This window comes from Lepisosteus platostomus, chromosome 4 (assembly GCF_059453375.1).
Source record: "Lepisosteus platostomus isolate fLepPlt1 chromosome 4, fLepPlt1.hap1, whole genome shotgun sequence".
In the NCBI taxonomy this organism is placed as follows: domain Eukaryota; kingdom Metazoa; phylum Chordata; class Actinopteri; order Semionotiformes; family Lepisosteidae; genus Lepisosteus; species Lepisosteus platostomus.
Window position 1 is genome coordinate 66,868,633 of NC_142614.1, and position 24,732 is coordinate 66,893,364.

The window sequence follows — 24,732 nt, forward strand, 5'->3', positions numbered from 1 at the left end:
CTTCTTCCTGCTGATATCATAAGGTTTTTATTTAATGAAAACACACTCCAGACATTCTTTTAATGTAGGTATTTTGCACAAACATGCAGATTTTTTCCCCAAAGAGAATTAAATAAATGATTGCAGTGTACACAGTTTGTCCAGAGCTTTCTGATGGCAAAGTAATAAGGATGTATTCTTTTTTTTTCTCTATTTTTGACAGAATACCCTACTTTGAAACCAGTGCAGCTACAGGTTCCGAGGTTGACAAGGCAGTCATCACGCTGCTCGATCTGGTGATGAAGCGCATGGAGCAGTGTGTGGAGAAGACCCAGCAGGAGTCACCCAATGGAGGGGGCTCTGGAAAGCTAGAGCCCCTACCTGCTGCTGAGAGAAAGTGTGCCTGTTAGACTGCATCGCTCCTCTGTAAAGAGAAGCCTATCTGTGGACAGAAAATTAAAAAACAAAACAAAATGTCTAGGTAAACAAACACAGCTAGCCATACAGATTGGCAGCTGCCCTAGACCATATAGGATTACAATTGGCCTCTCATGATTCCTTGACAGATATCTTGGGTATCATTTGTGAATATTTATGATATTATACTGTTATAGAAATGTATCCTTACCCCTTCTCCCATCCCTCTTGGAATAAGATTATTTTTTGAAAAACACGACTAAGTAGACACTGAAGCGAGATCCTTCACTAAAAAAAACCTTATATTAGAAGTTTATTTTTGCCATTAATAGTTCAAATATTTGTCTTGTCTCTTCGGAGGACTGGCCCTTCTGCAACCCCTGTATTGTCTGCCGTGACTTTCATGAGATGTGCATGACATTGCCTTTATTAGACATTCCAGGTTGTGAGCAAGATGGCGTGGCAGTGACTGATGCTGAAATACTGCCCGCAAGGTTTACAATATTTCCTTCATTGGGTTATTCGTTATATTGCGTTTCCTTTTATAGAAAAGTTAGATGTGCATCCTTCTTGTTTCCAGAAAACTGGAAAACTGGAAAAAGCAAGTAAATAACAGTTACATGCACAGGTGATAATATTGCAGTGTTTTATCAGTTTCGTAATGACCAGGCTTCAGCAATCCAAACGTACTTTGACTGGGAGACCACATTACAGATTGTAGCTGAACCTTCAGTGCCAATTAGGTAACGGGAAAACATGGTTAGCAACTGAGATACTTCATAAAGTCTCCAATCAAATATCTGGTTTTAAATTTAAACTACATAAATATGTCTCTTTCTTTGGCAGGAAAGTTTATTTTTCTATATGTCTGGCAACTGACAGGGAAAAGGGTGTACTCTAAGCCTGCTGTTAGCCATTATTTACAATATGGAGTGGAATGAGCCTTAGTTTGTGCTATTCACTGATTAGAACCATTAAAAAAAACAAAAGCATTCAAATTATATATTCATGTAAGGAGATTGCCTGGAATAATTGCTGTTACTATGTGCCAAAAACTCTTTTTTTTCATTTGGCCAATACATCATTATCTGCCTTCACACACAACCTTTCCATTTGCAAAATATTTATATACAGTATATATATCACCTGGCATTGGTGATATTCCACATATCAGAAATAAGTTACAGCTGACTTGATGTATGGTTGTGTTACTACACTTTGAATGTTTCTAATAACATTTTGTTACTTTTGTTTATTTTTTTCATTTCTGGAGATATAGGAAAATTATTAATAAATTTATATTTCTTGATCTGTTTTTCAAATAATAAATGTAAAAGGACAAAAAATCTATTGCATTATCAAACGTCCTAGATATGTTATATCTGTTCTGTGTTTTTATGCATATTACTGTTTTAAGACTCAATGAAGCCAACATGACATTTTTGTGAATGTAGAGAGTATAAAATTGAGTTAATGAAATCAAAATGTAAAACCTGGAGATATGATTGAAAAATAAACCTTAGATGGATTTAAAAGAGCAGATATTATGCTTTGGATGTACTTGATTTTGCACTAGGAACAAGATTATCTTCAGTTTTATCTAATAAACCTTTTGCAGAAAACGGCATAATACATTAAACATTTGTTGAAATTACAGTACTGGCATTATTTAAAACTTTCACTGGTCCCTTGTAATTCTGTGAACTGAAATAACCTTCCTCTTAGTGCAAAGTTCAATACATCTGATTTCATCAGCATGGTAAGTGGTGCTTCATGCAAAGTGCTTCTAACGTCTTTTAAAAAATCACTTTCTTCATTTAACCAGTGAAAAATATCAATTTAAATTGTATTGTCATCAGTATCATCAAAACTGCTTTGATTATTTTGATGGATTTTGAGGACAACCAGATATTATAAACACATTCTCTGGATTGGATTTCCATCATTCTTTGAAAGTAGAAATATACAGTACGTGATGTGTTCCTGGGCAAACAATTCAGGTCGATCAGTCTTTGCAAGAATCATCATTTTGGGATGGCGATTGAGAATACAGACCTACCAATATGTGCAACTATGGTACATAAAGTATATAGAAACTTCAAAAGTTCTTTGTGTTGACATCAGACACTCCAGCTAGAGTAGCCTTCTGAGAAGATTGTGTTAATACATTTATGCAGTTCTCACTTTCCAGTTCTTTTCAGTTTTATGGAGGTGTCTTCTTCAGTGTCGTGGCCTCTTTATTTTCATTTTTTAAGAACCATTTAAGTTTTTGAATTCAACATCAAAAGTCTGGTATTTTAGGGCAGCATGGCAGGGCAGTGGTGAGCATGGCTGCCTCACAACGCTGATCAGAAACATGCTGGTAGGTTTATTGGATTCTGGGAAAGCTTGCCCTAGAGTAAGGGAGTGTGTGCCTGTGTTTGTGACTGGCAACTCATCCAGGATTTATCTTGCCTTGCAATAGTTGCTTGCTGGGTTAGGCTCTGGCTCCCTGATTTGGAAGGAGCAGTTAGAAAATGGGTGGATGGATGTTTGGTATTTTGTACATCTATAATGGGACTGTAACCAAGGACTGTTCAAAACTCAGTTAAAGGGTATTAGGGACCAGGGTGTACAAAATGTTTTCTGCACTAAAAAAAGCGATTTTGTTTCTGTAGCATAATATCCTTTAATTTCTATTTTCATTTCTAGTCTGTATCTTTCACCTTGACATGTTAACACATTTCTGTACGCAGCTCTGTGTCAGATTGTTACCAAATAGCACAATGTGCTCATTAGTTTGAAGTTGGAGGGATGCTCAAGCTGTATTCATCACATTTCCAGATACCGATGGATATCTGACTCTTCAGTTTCCATTCAGGGACTAAATTAAAGGGTACTTGGACAGTTCCTTCAACAGTGTTTAGTGTTCAGGGGATTCCCTGTGTGGGACGGTTTCCACTTGTACTGTTTTACATGTGAAGAGGCTGTGTGTCTGCACATTTGGGAACACTATTCTAGAGCAGTACTTCCCAACCCTGGTCCTGGAGGAACATTCCTTGCTAGTGTAATAACCTACTTAAAGGATATTTTGTTCCCAATAACGTCACCATGCTGATTACTTCTGCTCTCCTCAGTTTTCTTCCCATTATTACTAACTAAACAGCTCCTACGAGTTGATAAATCTTTAACTTACAGGTGGAAATGACAGATACCCACGGCACTTTTTTTTCATCAATTCAGTTTTTCCTTCTACTTTTAACCTTTAGTTTGCCTTTCAAGAAACGTATCATTTCTGAAACCCAGATATTCGTGCACGGTTAATACCAGTTATTAACCTTATCTGACCTTTTAAGAACTAAAAGGAAATTTGAAGATATTTCCCAAACAAAACTGAAATCAATAAGTCAGTGATTGAGAACTCTGCTGGTGCACAAACCAGGACAAGTTTCTGCAGGACCAGGGCTGGAAACAACTGCTCTATACAATTAGATTGTGGTCACAGGGAGGGAAAGGAATCAATTATTCATGAATGATGTAAAACATGGGAAATCCACCACCTTATTCATATCGAAACCCTCATTTGCTACAGTAGTTTCAGAAGCATGCACAGAAGGAATATCCCAACTCATTTGCAGCTATGTGACCTGTATGACCTAGCTGGATTGGGTAGTCCAATTTTGTAATGTGAGGTTAAGTATAATTTTTTTTCTTTCATTTAGAAATGTCATGGTTAAAGGTCATTATTAATTAGTGCAGATGTAATTTACTCCATCAGTGACATTGACAGACAATTAAAGCAGGTGCAGTAAAAAAAACTGAACAGGCATGGCAGATTTGCAATTCACAGCTTTATTACACCAGCCTAGCACTGAAACACTTGCACTCAAGTGAGGCGTCGCCTGACACCTCATGCATTTCAGCATGCGAGTCTGTGTGCACCTTTGTTCACGTCACGACTTTTCACCTAAACAGCATGAGATCTCTGTGTGTGATCAATTTGTATATCAGTCCTTTTCACTCACGTGACATCGAGTGGAATGGGACAGTCCACTTCACTTTCATGACAGTGAAAACCTCACAGGCTGCAGGGCCATATTTCTTCTTGTTTAAGCAACGTGTCGTAAGGGAAGAGCGTGGAAACTCCTCCACTGCCACAGTCTCCCAAATAATGCACGGAGCATCCTGTTTAAGAGTAAACATTTGTTTCCTTTACTGTTATCTCTTCGAGGTATCTCTTTTGCATGAATGGTTCAGTACTGTGCCGTGTAAGTATGAAGCCTACTGTATCATCCTAAACTATTGGTTTAGGCACAGGTCTGTTTGTGAAATTTGCCAAACCAGAGCTCCTGGGCTGTCTTGTTATGGGGTATCAGCCCTTTGCTGAATTGATATTTAAAGCTGAAAAGAAGCGTGATTTAAAAAAAAAAAACAATGTGACATTTCTTTGTTTTGTCATCCTTTGGACTTCATAGCCATTCTTAAAAGTTTACATTGTCTGGAAGATCTCTTCTCCGTAATGTGCCTGTGATGCTGTGTGACCAATAATTTTGTGTAAAAACATACTTGTAAGAGTTGTGACCTACTGAATATTTTTAATGCATCAGAATATAAAGTGAAGCAAAAAAATATATAAATATATACGTAACCATATGGCAGATTTAAAATTTTCATGATCTTAAAAGAGAAACATTTTGAGCATTTGTAATGTTCTTTATGTATTTGAAGAAAAAATATGCTTTGAATATTGATGTGCCTGAAATTTCTTAAGTGTGTGCACTAATATTTTGCCAGGCTGTACTAAACGTATTTCAGTGCATCTTTAGCATGAGCAACCTGAGGATGAGCTTTGATATAGTCAGTGTTATATTATCTATAGATCTGATAAATGTATCCCTTTAATTTCAGTGGGTTTCTGTTTTTCCCTACAGATGGCTGTTGCTTTGACAAAACATGATGTTGCACTGTTAAATAGTAAAATAGTTTTGTTTGATTTGACAACTTGATTGAAGGGTGTTTTGTGGCAAAGTATACATTGTTGAATGTTTTTGAAGCACTGAAATGAAGTGCATTTCAGGATAAATTTCTACAGAATGGGTTTTGCTCGTTCATTAAATGATTTGGATAGCATTTTCATCTCCCAAGTTGACTCGCTCAAGGTATTTCTGTTTCTTTTTTAATCAAGCAAATAAAGTTTTAAAAACCCACTGTGCTTTTATGAAACAGAACTTTGTTGTGAATTACCAATTTAGCATACTGTATTTTTACAGCACCCATTATCACTGTGTGGCAGCACCACGGAATGTATTCTCACTTGTAAGTATGACAAATCTTAATCTCTAGCCACAGGGACACTGGCATGCCACATACATATGTCAGGACCATTTCTATATATTCAGTGTTAAGACAAACAGACTTTACCTTGACACCTAATGATGCAGAGTGTCATTTTTCATTCAGAGTTTTACCCAGTATACACACAGGGTGTGTACATTTTGTCCTGTTCATTCATTATTAATAATAATTTCAGAGAATGAAATATAAGAATAGATGTAGTTTAAGAGAATGAACTACAAAAGGCCTCTTTTCAGCAAACTTTATATTAATAGCATTATTAGAAAGATGTCAGCTGTTTTCATTTGAATTTAAACCTTGTGGTTGTGTGTTCTTTATACATTCTGAAGATTGTTGATTCGTGTCCCATCTCTAATTCAGTTTGCTTGCACTACAGACTTACTTGCATTATTGACAGAAATATCTATCTGAGACTCTGGCAGACTTTATTGTGCAGATAAGATGTTCCTGCCTCCTTTGTGGGTGGGTGGTGCACATTTGTCCTCATTACCTGTAAAGTGCTTTGAGTAGAGTGTCAATACAGAATGTATTGTTTAGGATGTGCTCTGCACTCATACTACAGTGTGGCAATGTATAATGCTATCAGCTGTGTTTGTGGTTGTTAGTAGGCTTAACTCAGTGAAGGAACAAGTAAAGGTTTATTCCATGCTGCAAAGAAGAACAGAAAGGTAACGTTTTGGCTGTGGAGCCTTCTTTGGGTGTTAGAAGAGAATGGCTAACTTAACTCAGTGAATAATATTTTTTTTTAGTTGGGTTTGTTTATAGCACATTGTTATCACTCAGTGTGGAATGATTATATTTATGGGTACAGCATTATAATTTACAGAACTATTTTGGAATACTAAACTTCAATGGGTGGACTTTATTTTTATTTTGCTTATTTACTGTTGTTCAGGAAAGAGGAGGCTTTATACAGTATCTGCCATCTGCCTACTGGACTTCCAGTTGGACATCAGTGGTGTAATTAGGACTGTTGCAAGCAATCGTGAAGTACTTTAGTAGAAACTTGTAAATAATTTTAAATCATCCAAAACCACATTTCAGGGTGAGAAAACGTAGAAAGGAACATTAAATCTTAAATGAGATTGTTGTGGTATTAAACTTTCTGGAAAAAGTGTTGATAATTCAATTGTTTTTTCTTTGTTACTGAATAAAACATTTAAAACACAAGTCCATATTTATTCCTCCTGAAACTTTTGTTAATGTTTTTGTTGGGATGGTTCGAACGTAAATATTTGAAAAGGAAAGTTTAGCGATACTAGGATAGAATCAAACTTTGCGAAAAACATACTATGTTTAACAGTGATGTATAACAATAAGATTCTTGGTACTAACAGTACAGAATTTCTAAAGGTCTACATATAAAGGGGAAACAGCTGAACTGTAGATGGTAATAGATTCTATATTAATTTGGTGTCTAAGGGTATCCTTATTATAAGTTGTATTAAAAATCTGAGGTGATACATATTATTAGGCTAAGCAATTCAGACAACCTTTTGTGAAATATGAATTAACGAAGCAATTGCTTAAAATATCTACAGAATCTAAATGTACATATTAAGCTTGTCAGTATTGGGAATAAAACTGTAATGTTCTCTAATGCAAAGAATACATTTGTGAAGTTAAAGCTTTACATCATTTAGAAAAAGGCAGAATTTACTAAAAAAAACTTACCACTTTTGTGAACCAGATACTTCTAAAGAAAAATCTCTTTACACATATATGCAGTCTGGTTAATGTTAATCTTCTGTCCTCAGTACTATACTAATAATACCAGTCAAAAAATACTGTTTTCTGTTTTCATTCAAACATTCAAAACTGTTTCAAAAAACACTTCTGCAAAAACCCTTTAAACAACAGTATTAAATAAGTTTAATCCTCCTGACTACCCTCTATGCATATCAATATATATTCTCTTAAACAAGAATAATTATTCAGCTTAGTTCCACTTCCCTTCTTTAACTACATTGCTTGAAACAAAATAATTCATTACCAATGTTTGGGCTCCAATGCTACTTTTCCAGTTCTGATATGTCCAGTTTTAAATCTTTTAATTCCAGCCTCCAAAAAATACTACAACTTCTACACAATGCAGGGTGAATTTCTTTATCTGTCATCATTATTTAATTGATTTTAAGAGTACATACATAACGACACAAATAACTCTGAAGTCAAAGCAAAGCTATTTCGTATGATCTTTATTCATCCCTTTTCTTACCCTAGTTTGTACAGTAATTGGATATTGTTATTCCCAAATTTATAGCCGCATCCTCTGTGAGACCCAATATACAGTTAAAAACAACACATGGGCTGAGTTCACCTGACACCCATAACAATCAGATGTTTAGAAATATTTTCTAAATTGTTTAAAGGGCTGACTATTGGTTTATTTAATCATACATTACTATATTATGAAACATTTTTTGCATTTTTATATAGTTGTGATTATGAATACTGTTTCACAGGAGAATACAATTTACTTGAAGTTACTGGAAAATACAATTATTTGCATAGATGTGATCTACTTGGTTGTATCACTCGGCAGCACGTGTAGACTACATTACAGCACATGTGTTTCAAGACTGCTTATTTTCACAGAGTTTGATTGCACAAAAGGTGTATAAATCCTGGGTAACAACTGAAGCCTCACTTACTCCAAAAGGTTCCTTCAAAGCCTGATGTCATGTGCCAAAACTGATGCAAGGTCATTAAAAAAAAATTCTCCCAGAAAATGTACAAATTACTACCACAACTTTTATTTTCAGACAGTTCCCTCTGATCACACGTAACCTGTATTAGATACTTGTGGATGCACAATCACTATTGACCAGCAGGATCAAAGAACATATTGTGTTGTGATGCACACCCACGTCACTCCCAGAATATATGCATGCCATCATTAGCCTTACATCTTAAGGTAATACTTCATGACAACAGACAATGTGCTGCTGTTATTGGAAGTATTGCAGGCTATTGATTTGAAGCAGGTTGAGAAGGGGAAATACCACCTTCCGACAGCTGGATCAATAATGTGTTGGTTCGCATTTATGCAGAGAAGGATTTAAAAATTGATTCATTGAGACAAATGGCCGTCTCTGATGACCTCTCAGTTATCTCTGTGAGGTAGGATGGTAAGCGATTATTCCATCAGCTTGGCAACAACCAAACTCAAATTATTTGCATTCTTTTGTACAAGGTTAGCAGATATCATTATCTGTAACAAGTATGATGAAAGAATAAATTTGTGATTTGTGAAATAAAATCATTTCTTGTGGCTAAAATTCTAACATCACAGAGATCACTCCTTTTTCTTTGATATATAGCTGATTTAATGGACATGGCGTAAGACAGGATGTTTTCAGTCTCTACTGACATTTCTTTTACATAAACATTGATTTCTTCAGTAAATATATTCACAGTTCTTGAGAGCCTAGCCTATCTTTTATGAGTGTCCTGCTCTCTCTCAGCGCTGTGGAGCTAGATCTCTGTAAATAAGGTGGATAACCTTTACCCAGTGTCCTCCATTCCCCCAATACACCATGAGTGTCAATACTGCATAAACCAGTTTGAAAATTTTAGCCATTTTGCTGAGAGAACATCCTTATCTTTGAGGGAGGGTGCCATCATTCCAAAATGTGGAGCTTCAAAATGAGCCAGAAAATATTTCAGTGTTAAAAATCTGAAAGGATAGGAATGACTGATAAATAGCCTTGTGGAAAGCTTTAGGGTAGACTGGCATAAGGGTGATGTATCCAAGGGAAAACTGCGGACGATTATTTTTATTTTCCATGTGTATATATATAATGCAGTTTATATCCAGTATTCTATATTTCTGTTGTACGTCCAATATTTTAAGTGTGCTTTAAAAACATCTTGATAGGGATAGGCCCATTCAAAAAGTTGTCCTCTCTTTGTGCCAGTCACCCAACACAACTATTCTAAAATAGTTAGTAATAGTAAATAGTAAAAATGTTCACAGCAGATACAGTTTTGGATCATTACACTTAAAATAAATCAAAGAGTGCTGGCTTTCGGCCTCACACCATTTGACTTTAATAAAGATTTTCATAAATGTATGCTCATGGGAGAAACAAGACTCATTCGCAAGACGTATAGGATGACTGCGCAATGGCTTGTTCAGAGCAGGTTTCTCAGGCTGTGGTCCAGTTAGGCGAAAACTTTGCCTGTTACACCGAATCTTCATGACATTCCGCCGATCTCCGAATCAAAGTTTGTTTTACCAAGACAACATGGGTAGAAATGAACCCGATGGCACCCAAAGGGACCTCCGGAATTATGTGCTTTTCCATTCCCTAGCTGATCATATCAGTGTAGATTTGGGAGATGTGATGACATCTGTGGAGCCAGCCACAGTAATGGGCAGGACATACTGGGCACCCTGAGTTCAGGAGAAGAGAGAAGCAAGCAACAAAACCCCTGGAAGAATAGTTACAAAGCAACCGAGCAAGTTAAAAAGTGAATCTGACAGTCACATGGCTTTACTTGCCTTGAAGAGGCACCTGATCTGACATCCTTTATACAAGTGTATGCTGTGTCTCAACCCAGCATGGAAAGAACACAAAAAATTCAGATGTAAACTAGGGTCTAAATTATGACGTAGGTAAAATAGTAAAAATCTGAGTTTACATGTTTTGGTATATTTGAGGGTCAAAATAGTTTGACAACTGGGAAAATAGGCCCTAAATATCAAAATCACCCTTCTATGTTCATGAATGATGAGAATATGAATATCTTATTGTAGAGTGGGAGATCTAAAATGGGTCAGTTCTCAGCGGCTCTGTTACCTTGAATGGTTGGCCATTCAGGTACAGTCTATCTGTTTTTCCCATGGGCAAACATACATGAAAATGTTAGTTACAATCAAAAAGGGGTAAGGTCAACAGGTGATTTTATATGGAATGACCCTTATTTAAGATGTCTTTAGCCTCTTGTAATGCCAGTTGATATATTCTGCTTTATGTTGAGTCAATTTGTTAAATTCGTTTTTTGAATAGATTTTAAAGATATTTAATACCTGGAATGAGAGCAATTCAATGCCCATCTTGGCATGCATCATGTTCTACAAATATTTGTACTGTTGAATAAATGATATTTCCAAAAGATCAACTTCATGATTGCTTTTTATGAACCCACCATCTGTGTGCACATCTCTTGTAAAAAAAACACCCTCCATTTGTTTCTATAGCATATGAAGGGACTGGCAAACTTATAGACATTGAGTGAAGAGCTGGAGCAGATGGTGATCATTTTGAATATGTGATACTGAAATACACAAATCATTCTATTACCAGAAATCATTTAAACTACAATTAACAAATAATTTATGAAGTAAACCCCCTCATAGAAATATTATGCTCCACTAGTAAACTGTCTCCTTGAAGCAAAGGCACTTTACTTTATATGAGTGTAGTTGGGTAAATGTTTCCTTTCAGTCTGTCGTCTTGAAAATTAAACATGTACTAATGAAAACTCCCATAAAAAATACATATTTTGTTGGGTCAGCATGTTCACATTGGTACCTCTGCGTCCTCCATACTCAATTGAGCTGAAGGTTTAAAACAGTTGTGCCTAATCTTACGTGACTGAAACACCAACTGAGACCTTCTTAGGTTGCTGACTGGTCCAGAATTCCACACTGTACTTCAGTTCTTTATTCTGTTAAAACAGTACGTGCAGATATTAGATTAAATCAAGCATGGAGATGAGCTGATATCAAAATCTATAGTACAATATTTCCTTCAGATTTGCTGTCAAATGTATAACATTATTCAAATAAAAACTGAGATACAATATATTGTACCCCACAATCACAAAATGTGGGTCCTAATAGTATATTTGGAAAATACAATTATTTGTACTGCGAACCTTTATCATTTTATTTAAGCACAAAATCAGCAACATAAACAGTACAGTGAAACAATTGCTTTGCAGAAACATTGCAGGAACATGATAAACTATTACTTCAGTTTAAATAATAAAGACTGTGAATAAAGAAAGCATAAAATTCACCACTTATACTGTACCTCCCTTGAACGTGAACTTTATTGCCATATGTAACTGGTAATTGTACTCGTACAATGGAATTATTTCTTACAGAAAGTTTCTTGATTGTTAAAACAAGTGTACATTTTTACACTTGTTTTAACAATCGAGAGACTCGAGAGACCCATAACTGAGCAAGAATTAATGTCAATCTGTTAGTGTTGGCCATACCCCATTTCAATAGACGTGAACAAAAGACATTACTAAGACAGACTTAATCATTCCACAATTTGACATAGTGGACTAAATGCTTTAGGAACAGCATGTCATAAATTAGAAAGACTTTGCCTATGTTTAAAAATCAATAATGGTTTAGTGGAGTTGTATTAAAACAGTAGTAGGAATATAAAATGTAATATGGAAACATTAAGGCGATGTGTTGTCTTATAATATCCTTCCACAAAATATTTAGTTCCATTGCACTTCTGCACTAAAGCAAGATTCATCCTTCTTTAATATCAGATTACTACTGTACACGATGTGGAATTCCTTAGTTGAGAAACTTGAATGTCTGAAATTGGTAATAATTAATGGCATTTATATAGCATGTTTCATTCCAACAAAGGATTTTACATATAGAGGGGGACTTAGCCTATCTACCACTGACGTACAGGCACCCCTTTGAGCAATACACAGCAGCCATTACAGTCCAGCAGCGTCTCTACACAGTGAGTCAAGTGAAAAATTGCTTCACCAATTTAAATAAGAGGGGACTAACAAGGGGTAGCCCAGATGCTCAAACCTAGAATGAAATTTACCCAGGGCACCAAGATTAAAAACCGCACTCCTTCAAAAACTGCCATGGGAACCTTAATGACCAAATAGTCAGGAAATTTGTTTAATATCTCATCCAAACTATGGCACCTTGGTAACTTGGTAACAGTGCTTATCCATATATACTGTATATATGGTCTAATTTGAAACACCATCCACTTAGGTTGCTTTCATTAGAGTTACTATGCAATCCTTTTAAGCCTAAAGCAACTCTTTGTATTTTAATTAAAAGAGCAAAGCTTTCCAGTATGTTCTGAGTTAAAGATTAATGTTTTAACAAATCATCCCCTCAGAGGAGATCATGGTATCAGATGGGTTTTGTTCTGTTCAATATGTTCTTGTTCAAATTGTTTATGGGACTAGTTTGCTCTTATTGGTCCACCACTGTGCAGCTTTCTAATTGTACATAGTATGTATAATAATGCTAATGCCCTGGATTTAGTTAGATCAAAATACAGCCACAAGACAAGGAAATTACATAATCATAATCAATTACCATTATCTGAGGAGCACCATTTCTTAGCAGAATGTCTTTAGAAAGCAAATAACCTTATATATTTATTCTGTATTATTGTGTTTCTTGTGTTATCAAACAATATTTTATACTTTTATGATCTAGGTTTACTTTAAGCCTTTTCGAACATTTAGGATTAGGCTCACCATAAAGCACTGTTTATAATTGATATATTCATTCCTGGGCCTGGAGGGCCACAGTCAACCTGGACTGATACATAACTTATCATCTTCAAGGTGAGTAAAAACGTGGAATCAGTGGTAATATTGTCCAATTACATGAACGACTTATTCAAGTGAAGTTATTAAGAGTAAAGATGGGAAAATCTGAAAAAACAATGGATTTACATGATGAGGGAGTGAAAATTAGTGGTTTATAAAGTGAAATTATGTTGAAGTTGACATGGAATTCTGAGTCACAAACATGGCATGTGTAGAGAATTTTATCATGTTTATCTGCATGTTCTTCATGCTTTCCAAAAGTTCTATCTTGGCCTGGTACAATACATTGATGGTTCTCCTTCTAATCAAGCAAATGCTAACGTAGGTATTATAAGTCAAGGGAAAAAACTGGACCTTCTTTAGTATTACGCATTTTGTTCAAGTCCTGCTTAGTATTGTGCAGAATACAATGCAATGAAATGTGTTCTCTCACTTTTTCAAACCTCACCTTTGCTTCCAAGGAGTGTAGCCTTTCAGTAAGAGTCCATAAAGCATTGTCTTGTGCCGAGAGCTCCTTTTTCAGCTGTTCTATCTGAAAACATTACATTGAGGGTTTGAAAACTGATTACATTACAGAAAAAATGGAACATGTTGATGACCCCTTTAATATGCTAATTGAAAAATAATCTATTGTTCAGATATCGCCTTTCTTTCTTTCTTAGCAAAGAGAAAATAAATGTCAAGGATCTTTCGGCTCCATGAAAGCACATTCATTAGAATATGGAAAGGAGACTGTGAAATATGTCAGGTACAGTAATTGTCTCAGTCCTGTCTAAGCAGAAATGAAGCCATATTCTGTTCCATTTACAAAATACCATTTAGGAGCATAGTTTCATCCTACTGAACTGCAGTAGGCTGATACTGTAAACTGTTGCCCTGAGCAGTGGGTCAGCTTTTCATGCCAATAAATGAGGGGTGTTAAATCTTGATCCTGCTGGACCACTGTGCCTGCATAACTCTGTCAGTCCAGTATAGCTCTTAACTGCCTGTGGGCTGTAGCTTTCCAGGACCATGACTCCTGTGCCGACGTCTTAATCACTCATCTAGATCTCAGCAACTCATGCACATCGGTAGTAATTAAAACCTTCGAAGTATTTCTGAATTGTAATTTTATTCCATAATTTGAGTGGGTGTTTAAGTGCTTTTCAGAAATTCGTAGTTTTCTTAATAGGTAGTCATCAATAAACAAGACGCTGGAGATTATGAGAATCAGTGCTAGCTTCGCTGCAAACCTTGTGCTGGATTTATTTAGCACACAGACCTAGCACATACCCTCTGTTTTTCTGATGCTGGGGATTAAAAACAGAAATGAAAAAAAGTCTCACTTGCTGTATGTAAGTCCGCAGCTTTCTGTTCTGGTTAAGGATCATATCATCTAGGTGATGGATCTTCTCCTGGAGGGTATTCACTTCTGTAGTGCAGTTCCTTAAACTAGAATCAAAGTAAAAAAAGTGAACATGGAACACTGTGTGGTGCAGTACTATTTGTGTATCCTAGTCTAATAAACATGTTTCATTGCCTTACTTCATGACTATAAATTGCCAATTTCAAAAACAGGGGGTGAGTGGGATAACATTATGTCATTGTAATTTTTATGCAGGACTAATACTGAATATTTTTATGGAAAAGCACAATACAGTGTCTTATTTTTAATACTATTGGTTTTTTTTCTTTACAGTCAAGGAATTTTTTATTTGTGATCATTGGATTAATATGAATATCTATATAATATTCATTATATTTTTATATATTTTATATCAGTGAGCTGGTTTCAGAGGCTGCTGTGGATCCGGAAGAGTTTTACATTTTATGGACAAAAGAGACCAAGATAACCTTTACCCATGTGAGGAAAAGGTCCTTATCCGTGAAGCACATTGTAGCCTGGGCATGCATGACTGCCTCTGGAACTGGCTCACTCATTTTAACTGATATTGTACAGTAACTAATGATGGCACTATACTGTAGGAAAAAAAATAGCTCTAAACACTATTTGTTCAATGCATGATCAGTAATGGATTTGTTCTGCTAATAAGGGGAATCAGAAAGACAGCTTGCCCTCTTTATCACAGGTCATTCACTATGTGAAATAACCTTCACCATTTCATTGACCCTTACACCAGAGCCATGATTCTTGAAAGGAATAATCATTTTCTCAGTGGCTAATGCCTCCTTCTCTTCGTTAAAGATCTGAATGGCCTTAATAAGATAACAGCTCAGTCTGAATCTTAGTCTATAATTAGTTTCAGCTGCTTGGTTTGAGTGACTACTTTAAATTCTGTGTTTTATAAGGATATAACAGTATGATTTGTACATTTAACACTACATTTCATATAGTTAATTCAGAGTTGATGGAGGTTATTTTGTACATTTTTATAACTGTTGTTGTGACAATGCTGTTTACATGATTTTTGTTGTTTCCTTCCTCTGTGGGTTTTGCTTAAAAGGGAGCACCTACTTTATTCAGGTGAAACAATTCTGTGGTTAGCAATTAATAACATTTACTATTTAGCACGTCTCACAGAGTGCACAATATGAATCCCACTGCTTGAATTAATCAAAGAGAGTGCAGGATCGTGTCACCCATCAAAGCAAATGTACATACCTCTCTGCTTCAGGAATGGGGCTATGATTCAGTGACAGCCTCCATCTGGTTTCATGTTCTATTAAATCTCTTTTCCTTGACAAAACGGTCTTCTCCTGCAATATGTTACAACACACCAAACTTAACCTACAGGACACAAGCAGAAGTCTAATATTATTCATTATATTTCCAGTCACAAAGTCAGGAATTCTTACTAAATTTTTTTTTGCAATTAACATCAATATGTCTTGGTTTTCAGACGAAAACTTCACAGTAAGGTAGTGCACAGAGAAAAAATACTGTTTTGTCAATAAATCAAGATATATGTGTCTTAATAACAAGTTCTATTTAATATTTTAGATTACTAGTAAATTGAAATGTTTGAAATGATGGTTGGTGTCAATTTTTTTGATTGATTTTGCACTTGCCTGTTCCATCCTTCCCACTAGTTTTTCTATCTCTGAGATTCTCTCTTCCTTTTCCTGAAGGTTTCGTTCCAAATTGTGGAGGTTCTCCAGGCTTCTTCTTAAATTCTGCTCCAGATCTAAAGCCCAACCCTTACCAGAATTAAAAAAGTAAAAAAGACCATGTTAATGCAAAATACAGTAACATTTTAAGGAACAGCTGCAATTTCACAATAAACGTCTTCTGAATTACACCATAATATCTGGTGGATGTTTCTATTTTAATGTGGTTCACAAAGGGAAAATCATAACTCTAACCCATATACAAGAACATTTTTGTTTTCTATTAAATTTGGCATTCCAAGAGATAGTTCTTTATCTGTTTCAAAGATAAATCTGAGGCTCTTCAGATCAGTGAGTTTTCATCTTTCCGTTTTCAATAACTACTTACAGTAGCTCAACTCTTGTTTGAACTAGGACACAATGGTCACAAGCCAGGACAAACCACAGCATGTAACTCCAGTCCACACGGGGACAATTTTGAGACACCACAGCCTGGACAGCAGATCTGTGGTCTGTGGGAGGAAACTAGAGGACCCAGTGAAAACAGCCATGGGGTCAGAGTGGCCACAGAGAGAACATGCAAACTCCACACACAAGGCACTCCACGCTGGAGTCATACCCTGGCTCAAGAGCTGTGGGGCAGCATCGCCAACTGACCCTTAGCTGTTTCGCTCAGCAAGTCTCTGATACATTTCAAAATGCTCTTTTTCTTAAATATATTTACAGAGAATGTAGTCAGCATAATGAAATACCTATTTTGTCTAATGGTAGTTTGAATGAACAATAGAAGCTAGTAACAGCAGGGAGGTGAAATATCCCTTGTTGTACACTGCTGTGCACATTTCTGTTTGTTTGCAGACAGTGTTAATGACTTGCGCCTTTCATGAAGGGACATAATAAAGGCCCCAAGAGAAATGACACATGCTACCTGCAATGTCTGCTTCTCCTGGATGTGTCTCTCCCTCATCTCTTCTGCGCGAGACTGGTAGGTGTCAAACAGCCTTCTTGTAGTATCTCTTAAGGCCTCTGCTCCTGCCTCTCGCGATGCTTCGAGCTAGGGCAGAGGATAGTGCCATAGGCAGAGATAATTACCCCCATTCAGGGGGTGTTCTGATACACCTGCCTACCACATTTTGCGACTGGTACACATATTGTACTGTGAAACATAAACTTGGGTTCAAGTTATTGAAATACAGTAGATTCTCCCGCAGCAAAATTTCCGCTCCTAAAGATTCCATTTTTGGCATGTGTTAAGCTTTGACATTCGTGTAACGCAAATAGCTATGCTGTGAAGAAAGAAGAAAAAAAGTACCAATGTGATGTGTTCTTCCAGAAAGACCTACTGTATTTTACATAATATAAAGTGCTAATGAAGAACTGCACCTTCATTTTTTCTGCCAGAATAATGTATGCACAGAAATGCAAACAACATAGCAGTGCTCTCTCAACACACCATTTACTCTGTGTGAAGCATCAATGGAAAATAAATATTAGACCTTAAAGCTTTGAATAATGCTAATGAGTAAAATAAGACATATCATGCCAGCAAAATTCATTTTCAATATTTACTGGTATTGTACTGTACACCCTGTAAATTCTCACTTTCCCATTTCTCCCATCAGGGTCTCATTCCCTGCTTGATGCTCCTTTTAAAGGCAAATGTAATTACATGAATTTGAATAAATGTGCTGTTGCTCTCAGCAAATGTTCCATCTGGTTTAACAAGTCTTGCTAGAACACTGTGACAGTCTTAAGCAAATTGTCACAATAACCACCTCATTTGCAATAGCCCATTGCTTAAGACTTTGGTTTTGACTGTTGTATTGCACTGGCTAAGTGAGGCTCACACACTTGTTCTGCTGACACAGCCACTTGTCAGAACCATGTACCTTTTTGGCATGCTGCAGGTTCTGTAGTGGTCTACAAGAGAGCCCTGGTTCCTGTCTTGTCTGTGTCTTGCTGATGTTACTGCAAGCTTGCAGACACCTGGCATCTCTGCCACGTTGCTGTTTAAAATACCTGGGTCACGCTTGGCTAGTGACATAACACCATATACTGTACAGTCATTCACGTTTTTGGATATCACAGGCTGGATAGGACATCTGGATCATAGAGTTCAACAAGCACTTAGGCAAATGCCTGATGGGCTTTAGATAACAAAGAAAAAACATCAATAAACAATTTTAAGATGACTGCTTTAACACATTTCTCCTAAATAACTGCAACTTTATGTGGGTCACATTCTTGGCAGCCTAGGAAAGGCTCCAACTTCTTTCAGTGCACCAGAACAAAGTCAGCAGGTTTACCTTAATCTCAAGCTCCTGGTTCTCCATAAGAATATTGGAGAGCTGCATTTCTTTGACTTTGAGATCTTCAAGTACTTGATGGTGTCGAGTGGAAAGACTGTTCCAATTAGCTGGGACATCTCTCAAGCAATGAGTCTGTGTCTCACAAATGTAGACAAAAACAAAGGAAATCAAAGCCTTTTTAAGTTAAGCTTTCATAATCCTTTAACAGATAAGAGCACTAGAGTTTACAAATGAGAGGAGATACTTTGGCCCATCAAGTTCATTTGATTTCTAGTAGGTAATTGAGCTGAAAATCCTATACAGCCTTGACACCAGGCTACGTCTTTTGACTAAATTACTGTTCTAGACCCTCACACAACCTTTTATGTAAAGTAGCCTCATGTTTCATCATAGCAATTGTGCATAGCAAAAAGCCCATTAAGCTGACTGACAGTGTCTCTGAGGTTTTTGAAAACTTGAATTGGGAATCCTCACAGTCTTCTTGTCACGACTGTAAGCCCCTCCTCTTAAGGGCGCTCTGGCTCTTTCATGTTTGTCTTGAATTTTTGGCGCCTGTCTCCGGTTCCAGCCCACTTCCTATAAAAGCCAGATGCTCCTACCATTCCAGGCTCAGCTTTGGAAGATGGACGCCCGGACGTCCGCCTACCCGTGAGTCCAGGAGAGGTTTAACGGCATAGGCTTCACAACGGCATCTTGACCATCTGGGTCCAGGGTTGGAGTGCCTGGCCCCGTTACCCCTTTTATCCCCTCAACCCTTCGCCGGATCCTGCTCCGGCTTTTAACTTCTGTCTTGTCTGTCATGGATGGATTACCCGGCCCTGGACTTTTGATCACCTATGGATTTTCCTACAGACTCCCTTCGGACTTGTTTGCCTTGGCCACGCCCCCCCGTTCATCTGCTTGCCCTGTTCCTAGTCTCCTTTCCCTGTGTTTGTTGCACTCCCTTCCAGATTTTATTGTCTGCATAGGGTCCTTAAAAAAGTTTCGTGACACATCTCTGTTCGAGACTAAAAACGTTTATTGCTTACACAGACTTGTATGTAATAGAAGTAAGGCCTTTTGGTTTATAAGTAGTAGGTTACGTTTTGTGGATCCTTTTTATGGATGGATAATACATTCACAAGTTAGCTGGTATAACTCCTGTCGCTGGAAAAGTATTTCCCTTAAGTACAATTGGTTAAATACCATCAAGACACTACAGATTCCTGTATCTTAAGTGCTTTAATGCCTGCAACACCTGTTTTTATTATTGTTTAATATACAATGTCTTTCCTAAGTTTCTGTATTGTATTAGTTCCCCTGATATTTTTAAAACTCGATTGATCCAAGTTTTGTGCCAGGTAGGTGCAACTTGCCCCTATTGCTTCTGAGACCCTCAATTTATCTTGGTTAGGTTCCTGTGTCCGAATGGTCCTTTTGATGTATAGCACTAAACCTCCACCTCTTCTGTCTGTCCTGTTTCTTTGCAGTTCTATGTATCCACTAACATTGTATTTATTATAATCATTCTCTGTTAGCCATGTTTCATTTATTCCAAGTTATGGATCACAATAACATCCTGGTGTAACTTCTTGCATTTTGCCCCTAATTATCTGGTCATTTAATTGATTTATTTTCCCAGTCCCATTCCCAATTCCAATTTTTATTCATATGCAGACAAACAGTTTTCAACTGAGACCGTAAATGAGATCTTAAAACACTTCTTTACCATCACTTATCCTATCAACTTTCACTACTATAAATTTATCTTCCTTCACTTCTCGTTTTTACATTTTATCTGAAGCAGAAATGTGCTATATAAATTAAAGGTCTAGCTGCATTACTGTTTGTTTTACCTGCTTTGACTTTGTCAGTACTTTGTACTATCAAATCATATTTACATTATACCTTTGGTCCACTTTTCCATCCTTTACACCCTTCCCTTTCATCTTCAAAAACTTGTATTTTTTCCAGTGCAGAGCGGATCTAAAATGAAGGACACAGCAGCCACAATTATGTTAATAATTATTATCATAATAATTTTAATTTTCACATGTGAGCCTAAAACATACTCTTCATATATAAAAGGTCAGTCTATCAGCAAAATTACTATAAATGTTTGGTTTTTTAAAAGACCACAATCTTCCAATCAGTGTCATTAGCCCTTACTACACCCTTATTCTTATTATTGGAGGTAAAAATCAATTACCTGCTTTTCAAATGAAGACTGTCATTGTACTGTATCTTAGTTTACCTTTCTAATGTAGTTAGTCTCCTCTCTGATATAGGACAAGGGGCTGCAATAGAGACTGTCTTCCTGTCCTGGGGCAGTGTCACACTCCAGCATTACCAGGGAAGTCACTGCAGCCTGTGAACAAAAGAGGACAAAGGTGTCAGGAGTCGGAGAGACTGTCAATTTGCTTTCTATTTTCTGAAAAATACATTATTTTAATTCTATGGACACATACATCTCTCCTTGCGCTTGGAACACGATCCTGTGATGTAACCTGGGATCAGCAGGCGTTTTGTTTCTTTCAACTTCAGACACCCTCACCCAGGTGACCCATCTGAAGCTGATCAGGGCAAGACTGTATCCAGGTGGCATCAAACTGATCCCCGTATATCACTTCAGAGCTATCTTGAGGCTTTCTCTGCTGCCTCTGTGGCCTTACTGATGTCTCTTATTTACCCTGTGGTGCCTATCATGTCATAATGCTTGAAGAGGGACAACCCTGCAAATCCCTACTTCAATAGGTACACACTAGCCAGCCAGCCCTTCCTGCAAGAATCACTAACAACTCCCTAGTACTTAGCCCTCTTTCCTCAGTTGCTCTCCAGCTCTAATTAAAATCTTGGCTTGTTTAGTAGGAAAGAAATACTTGCTGTTGCTGATACCTGTGCAGATTTTATCTGCAAGGACCTGGTAACGACTCCAGCTGTAAGGTCCATCTCTCAGCCCTTTTTGATAAGTACTAAGAATATGCTCTAGTGTTCCTTTCTCTGGGAACAGTGGACAAGTTGGATAGTCCACTTAACTCCAATAAAATGGTATGGGCTAGGTAGAATATTACACCCTGGATCAGGAATGTGATGCTCTAATTGCTATATGCACGACAGTGAGATGTTCTAGTCATGATGATCAGACTCCCTTTAGCATCAAAGTTGCCAGCTCTCTACTCCTAATCAGCCATGTACTATCTTATTGGTGGCTATCGCACACCTAATTTAGTAATTAGACTCCAAATCTGTGGCCTTCACCAGCATATTCATTGCCAGGGCAATAAACGTCTGTGATGATTCCTACTTCCAGTCTATGTACTGCAACTTTGGACTCCTGCATAAGCAAGGTCTAAAGCCAAAGGTGATCATAAGAACTTGTGAAATCAGTTCACAATATTGTAATTTACTGTACAGGGTGTAAATCAGTATTCCAATGGCTAAAGAGTGAAATGCTTCACTGTTGCCCTTCTAGGCTGTGCACAGCAGTGATCTGTGTTTCCTCCCAATCATTACAGCACTGTTCCCACTTTGTATCATGATCTAATCAGCTCTTGGTTGCTAAGCAAAGTTGGATCTTGTCTGTGTTGCGATGGGAGTCTTAAAGAAAAAAAAGGTACAGCACCTATGGTGATGGGGGACACTATGATGTAGCAGGTATCTTTCTTGAGATGAGACAGTAAACCTACTGTAGTAGTCAAGTCTGACTACTTGTTCTTTTAAACTTCCATGGCACATTTGGAAAGAGAATGGGTGTTAAACCTTGTGTTCTGGTTCAATTCCACTCTAGGCTTGTATAGTGTCATCTCCCTTAAGTTCTACCTTAATTAAGTGAACAATTTCTCAGTCTTATGCCTGATCTGCTCTGTAAGGGCTGATCGAACTTGATGCTACCTACAGTAGGTGGTGTTGTGCCTTAGTGGTGGCTCAAAGGCGTGCCTTAAATAGGAATCTAAAGCAGAAGAAAAGTACTGACAATAACATGGAATACTTTGCTAGTATGTCAAATGACATTGTATTAAACAAAATCACAGTGAATAATTTCAGAACAGATTCTGAAATTCTGTGATCAATAATCTGGAAGTAACAGTCTGGAGTTCTTCAAGCAAACTTGGCCTCCAGTGACACTTCAGCTTATTCTACCTGTTGAAGCAATTTTTCTAGTCTACATTTGAATTGCAAATCATTTTACATTTAAAGTTACATGATTCTAATGTGTGTCTAAAGCAAAAATGTCATGTGTAGGAGGGCTCAGTCCAAAGATGGATTGTTTAAATAGCATGAAAGGCCTTTGTATAAGAGTTAAAATTTTACTAACACCTCTGGTTAATGAAATGTCCAACTAGTGTCCAATATAAAACTAGTATCTAGATTGCAGTATGATTATTTTAGCTTTCCGCATTTCAAGATGTTACTGGTAAAAATGTTGTGGTATAAAATTTTACTCTTAAGTCCTTGAAAACACTAATATTTCTGATCATTGTATCTTGTTCAGGATGAATGGTGCACTGCAATCAGTAAGTAGTATATGTGAAATAAAAGCAGTAGATCACCAACAATGTATGTGTAAATAACATCCTGCATATTTATACAGTATACACATGTAAAGGGACAAGTAATAGGTTTATTCCATGCTGAAAAGAGAAGAAAGGAAACACAATGTTTCTGCTGTGGAGCCATCTTCGGGCGTCAACATATGTAGTAACATTTATGCTATAGTGATTGCTTTGCAGTCGCATTTCAAACCATGAAACAGAGCTGTAACAGTGCATTTATACTGTATTACAAGATGCAAACAACTACCTTTTTCTTGTCAGAAAGCTATTAGGCACTGTAAACATCAGATTAAACAAAAATTAAAAGCAGTACTATTACATACTTGTGCATTTCAAGTCTAAAATAGGCACTAATAACCACACAGTATACTGTAACAGACTAAATAAGCTTGCACAATTGATACGTCTCATGCTTTATCAAAGTTAACTTTTAGCATGTCAAATCCTACAGTACATCAAAAAGTGACAAGCACTTACCATAGCTGTAATGATTCTATTTTTGTAAAGCAGTTCAACAGTTCAGCAGTTCAGCAATAATCCTGGGCTTGCAATGAATAGGCTGTGTAATCCAGTTTTAAGTAGAAGGTGTTCAGTCTCTCTGTTCGAACTGCACCTGAAAACCAAGATATTAGTTTCACACATGACTGCCTCTCAGACAATTCTGGCTTGATCTGTGGCCAGGTCTCATCGTGACCAGTGGAAAAGATCAGTTTGCAGCAGGGTGCATTGACAAAGCTCAGTCCCAAATGTGAGTGTACACTTACGCAAAAGAAACTGTAGAAGAAGGAATATGTTTAAAGGTAAAGCCCATCCCAAGTTGCTCACTGTTTTGAACGTCTGTGGGGTGTGGTGCAGACTGAATCCTATCAGTATCTGGTAGCTTAGCAACAAATGTGCAGGTCTGTTCCTAATTACAGCAAACAACAACTCCCTCTAGATACTGTAGGCTTAATTTTAGTATTTAAGTTTCTTCAATCTTCCTTCTCTGTTCAGCATGGAATAAACCTACTACTTGTTCCTTTGCAGCCTATGCATGCTGATGCAGCTGCCCACCTGAACTACTTAATTTTAGTGTTACTGCAGGTGACTGGAAGCACATAGCTGTATCAGTACTGTAAGTGAGCAAAGCACATTTTGAGTAGTTAATTTGAGTTAAATTCTGAAGTTATGACTACGCAAACATTACTCACGCAGAACTATTGACACAAAGTGAGGTTGTCCACAGAAATGCCTGTTTAGCTAAGCACACTGCCGGCAGGTATCTTTGATCTAGACTCTGAATGTTTAATCATCCTGGTGTGACAAAGTCATTTTAGAAGACAATGTAATTTAAAACTGAAGGAAAACGTGTACATGAAATGGGGCCTAGATGAAGAGTGTAAACTAGGTATAATAATAAGTGTAGTACAACATGGATCTGTTCAAAGCATGCTGCTCAAATTAATATATTTTAATGATCTTGGGACTCAGGTAACCTGGATAAACTAAGGATCTAATTGGAAAATTATTTTAACAAGGGGAGTAGAAAACACTCTAGGACC

The 24,732-nt window shown here is 37.0% G+C and overlaps 2 protein-coding genes across 6 annotated transcripts in view; one reads left to right on the forward strand and one right to left on the reverse strand.

Annotated features, from left to right (window-relative positions):
• Positions 1-5,582, forward strand: part of rab27b (RAB27B, member RAS oncogene family) — a 63,531-nt gene extending 57,949 nt beyond the window's left edge. For all 3 annotated transcript variants that reach the window (XM_088630350.1, XM_088630351.1, XM_088630349.1), the window contains exon 6: positions 203-5,582. In XM_088630350.1, coding sequence (XP_088486476.1) covers positions 203-389 — 187 coding nt within the window. In that variant the 3' untranslated portion in view covers positions 390-5,582. The remainder of the gene's footprint in view (positions 1-202) is intronic.
• Positions 4,826-24,060, reverse strand: LOC148673647 (coiled-coil domain-containing protein 68-like). Of its 3 annotated transcripts, XM_088630346.1 has the most exons (11): positions 23,956-24,060; positions 23,669-23,804; positions 20,893-21,006; positions 20,547-20,624; positions 18,657-18,797; positions 17,279-17,404; positions 16,312-16,440; positions 15,905-15,999; positions 14,628-14,733; positions 13,751-13,834; positions 4,826-11,406 (listed from the first exon to the last, which is right to left on the reverse strand). In XM_088630346.1, the coding sequence occupies exons 2-11, from the start codon at positions 23,669-23,671 to the stop codon at positions 11,326-11,328; spliced, it is 957 nt and encodes a 318-aa protein (XP_088486472.1). In that variant the 5' UTR covers positions 23,672-23,804; positions 23,956-24,060; the 3' UTR covers positions 4,826-11,325. The 3 variants fall into 3 exon arrangements, with proteins under 3 accessions (XP_088486472.1, XP_088486473.1, XP_088486471.1); XM_088630347.1 differs by lacking the exon at positions 23,956-24,060 and having other exon boundaries at positions 18,657-18,791; positions 23,669-23,949; XM_088630345.1 differs by lacking the exon at positions 23,956-24,060 and having other exon boundaries at positions 23,669-23,949.
• Positions 24,061-24,732: the final 672 nt, after the last annotated feature.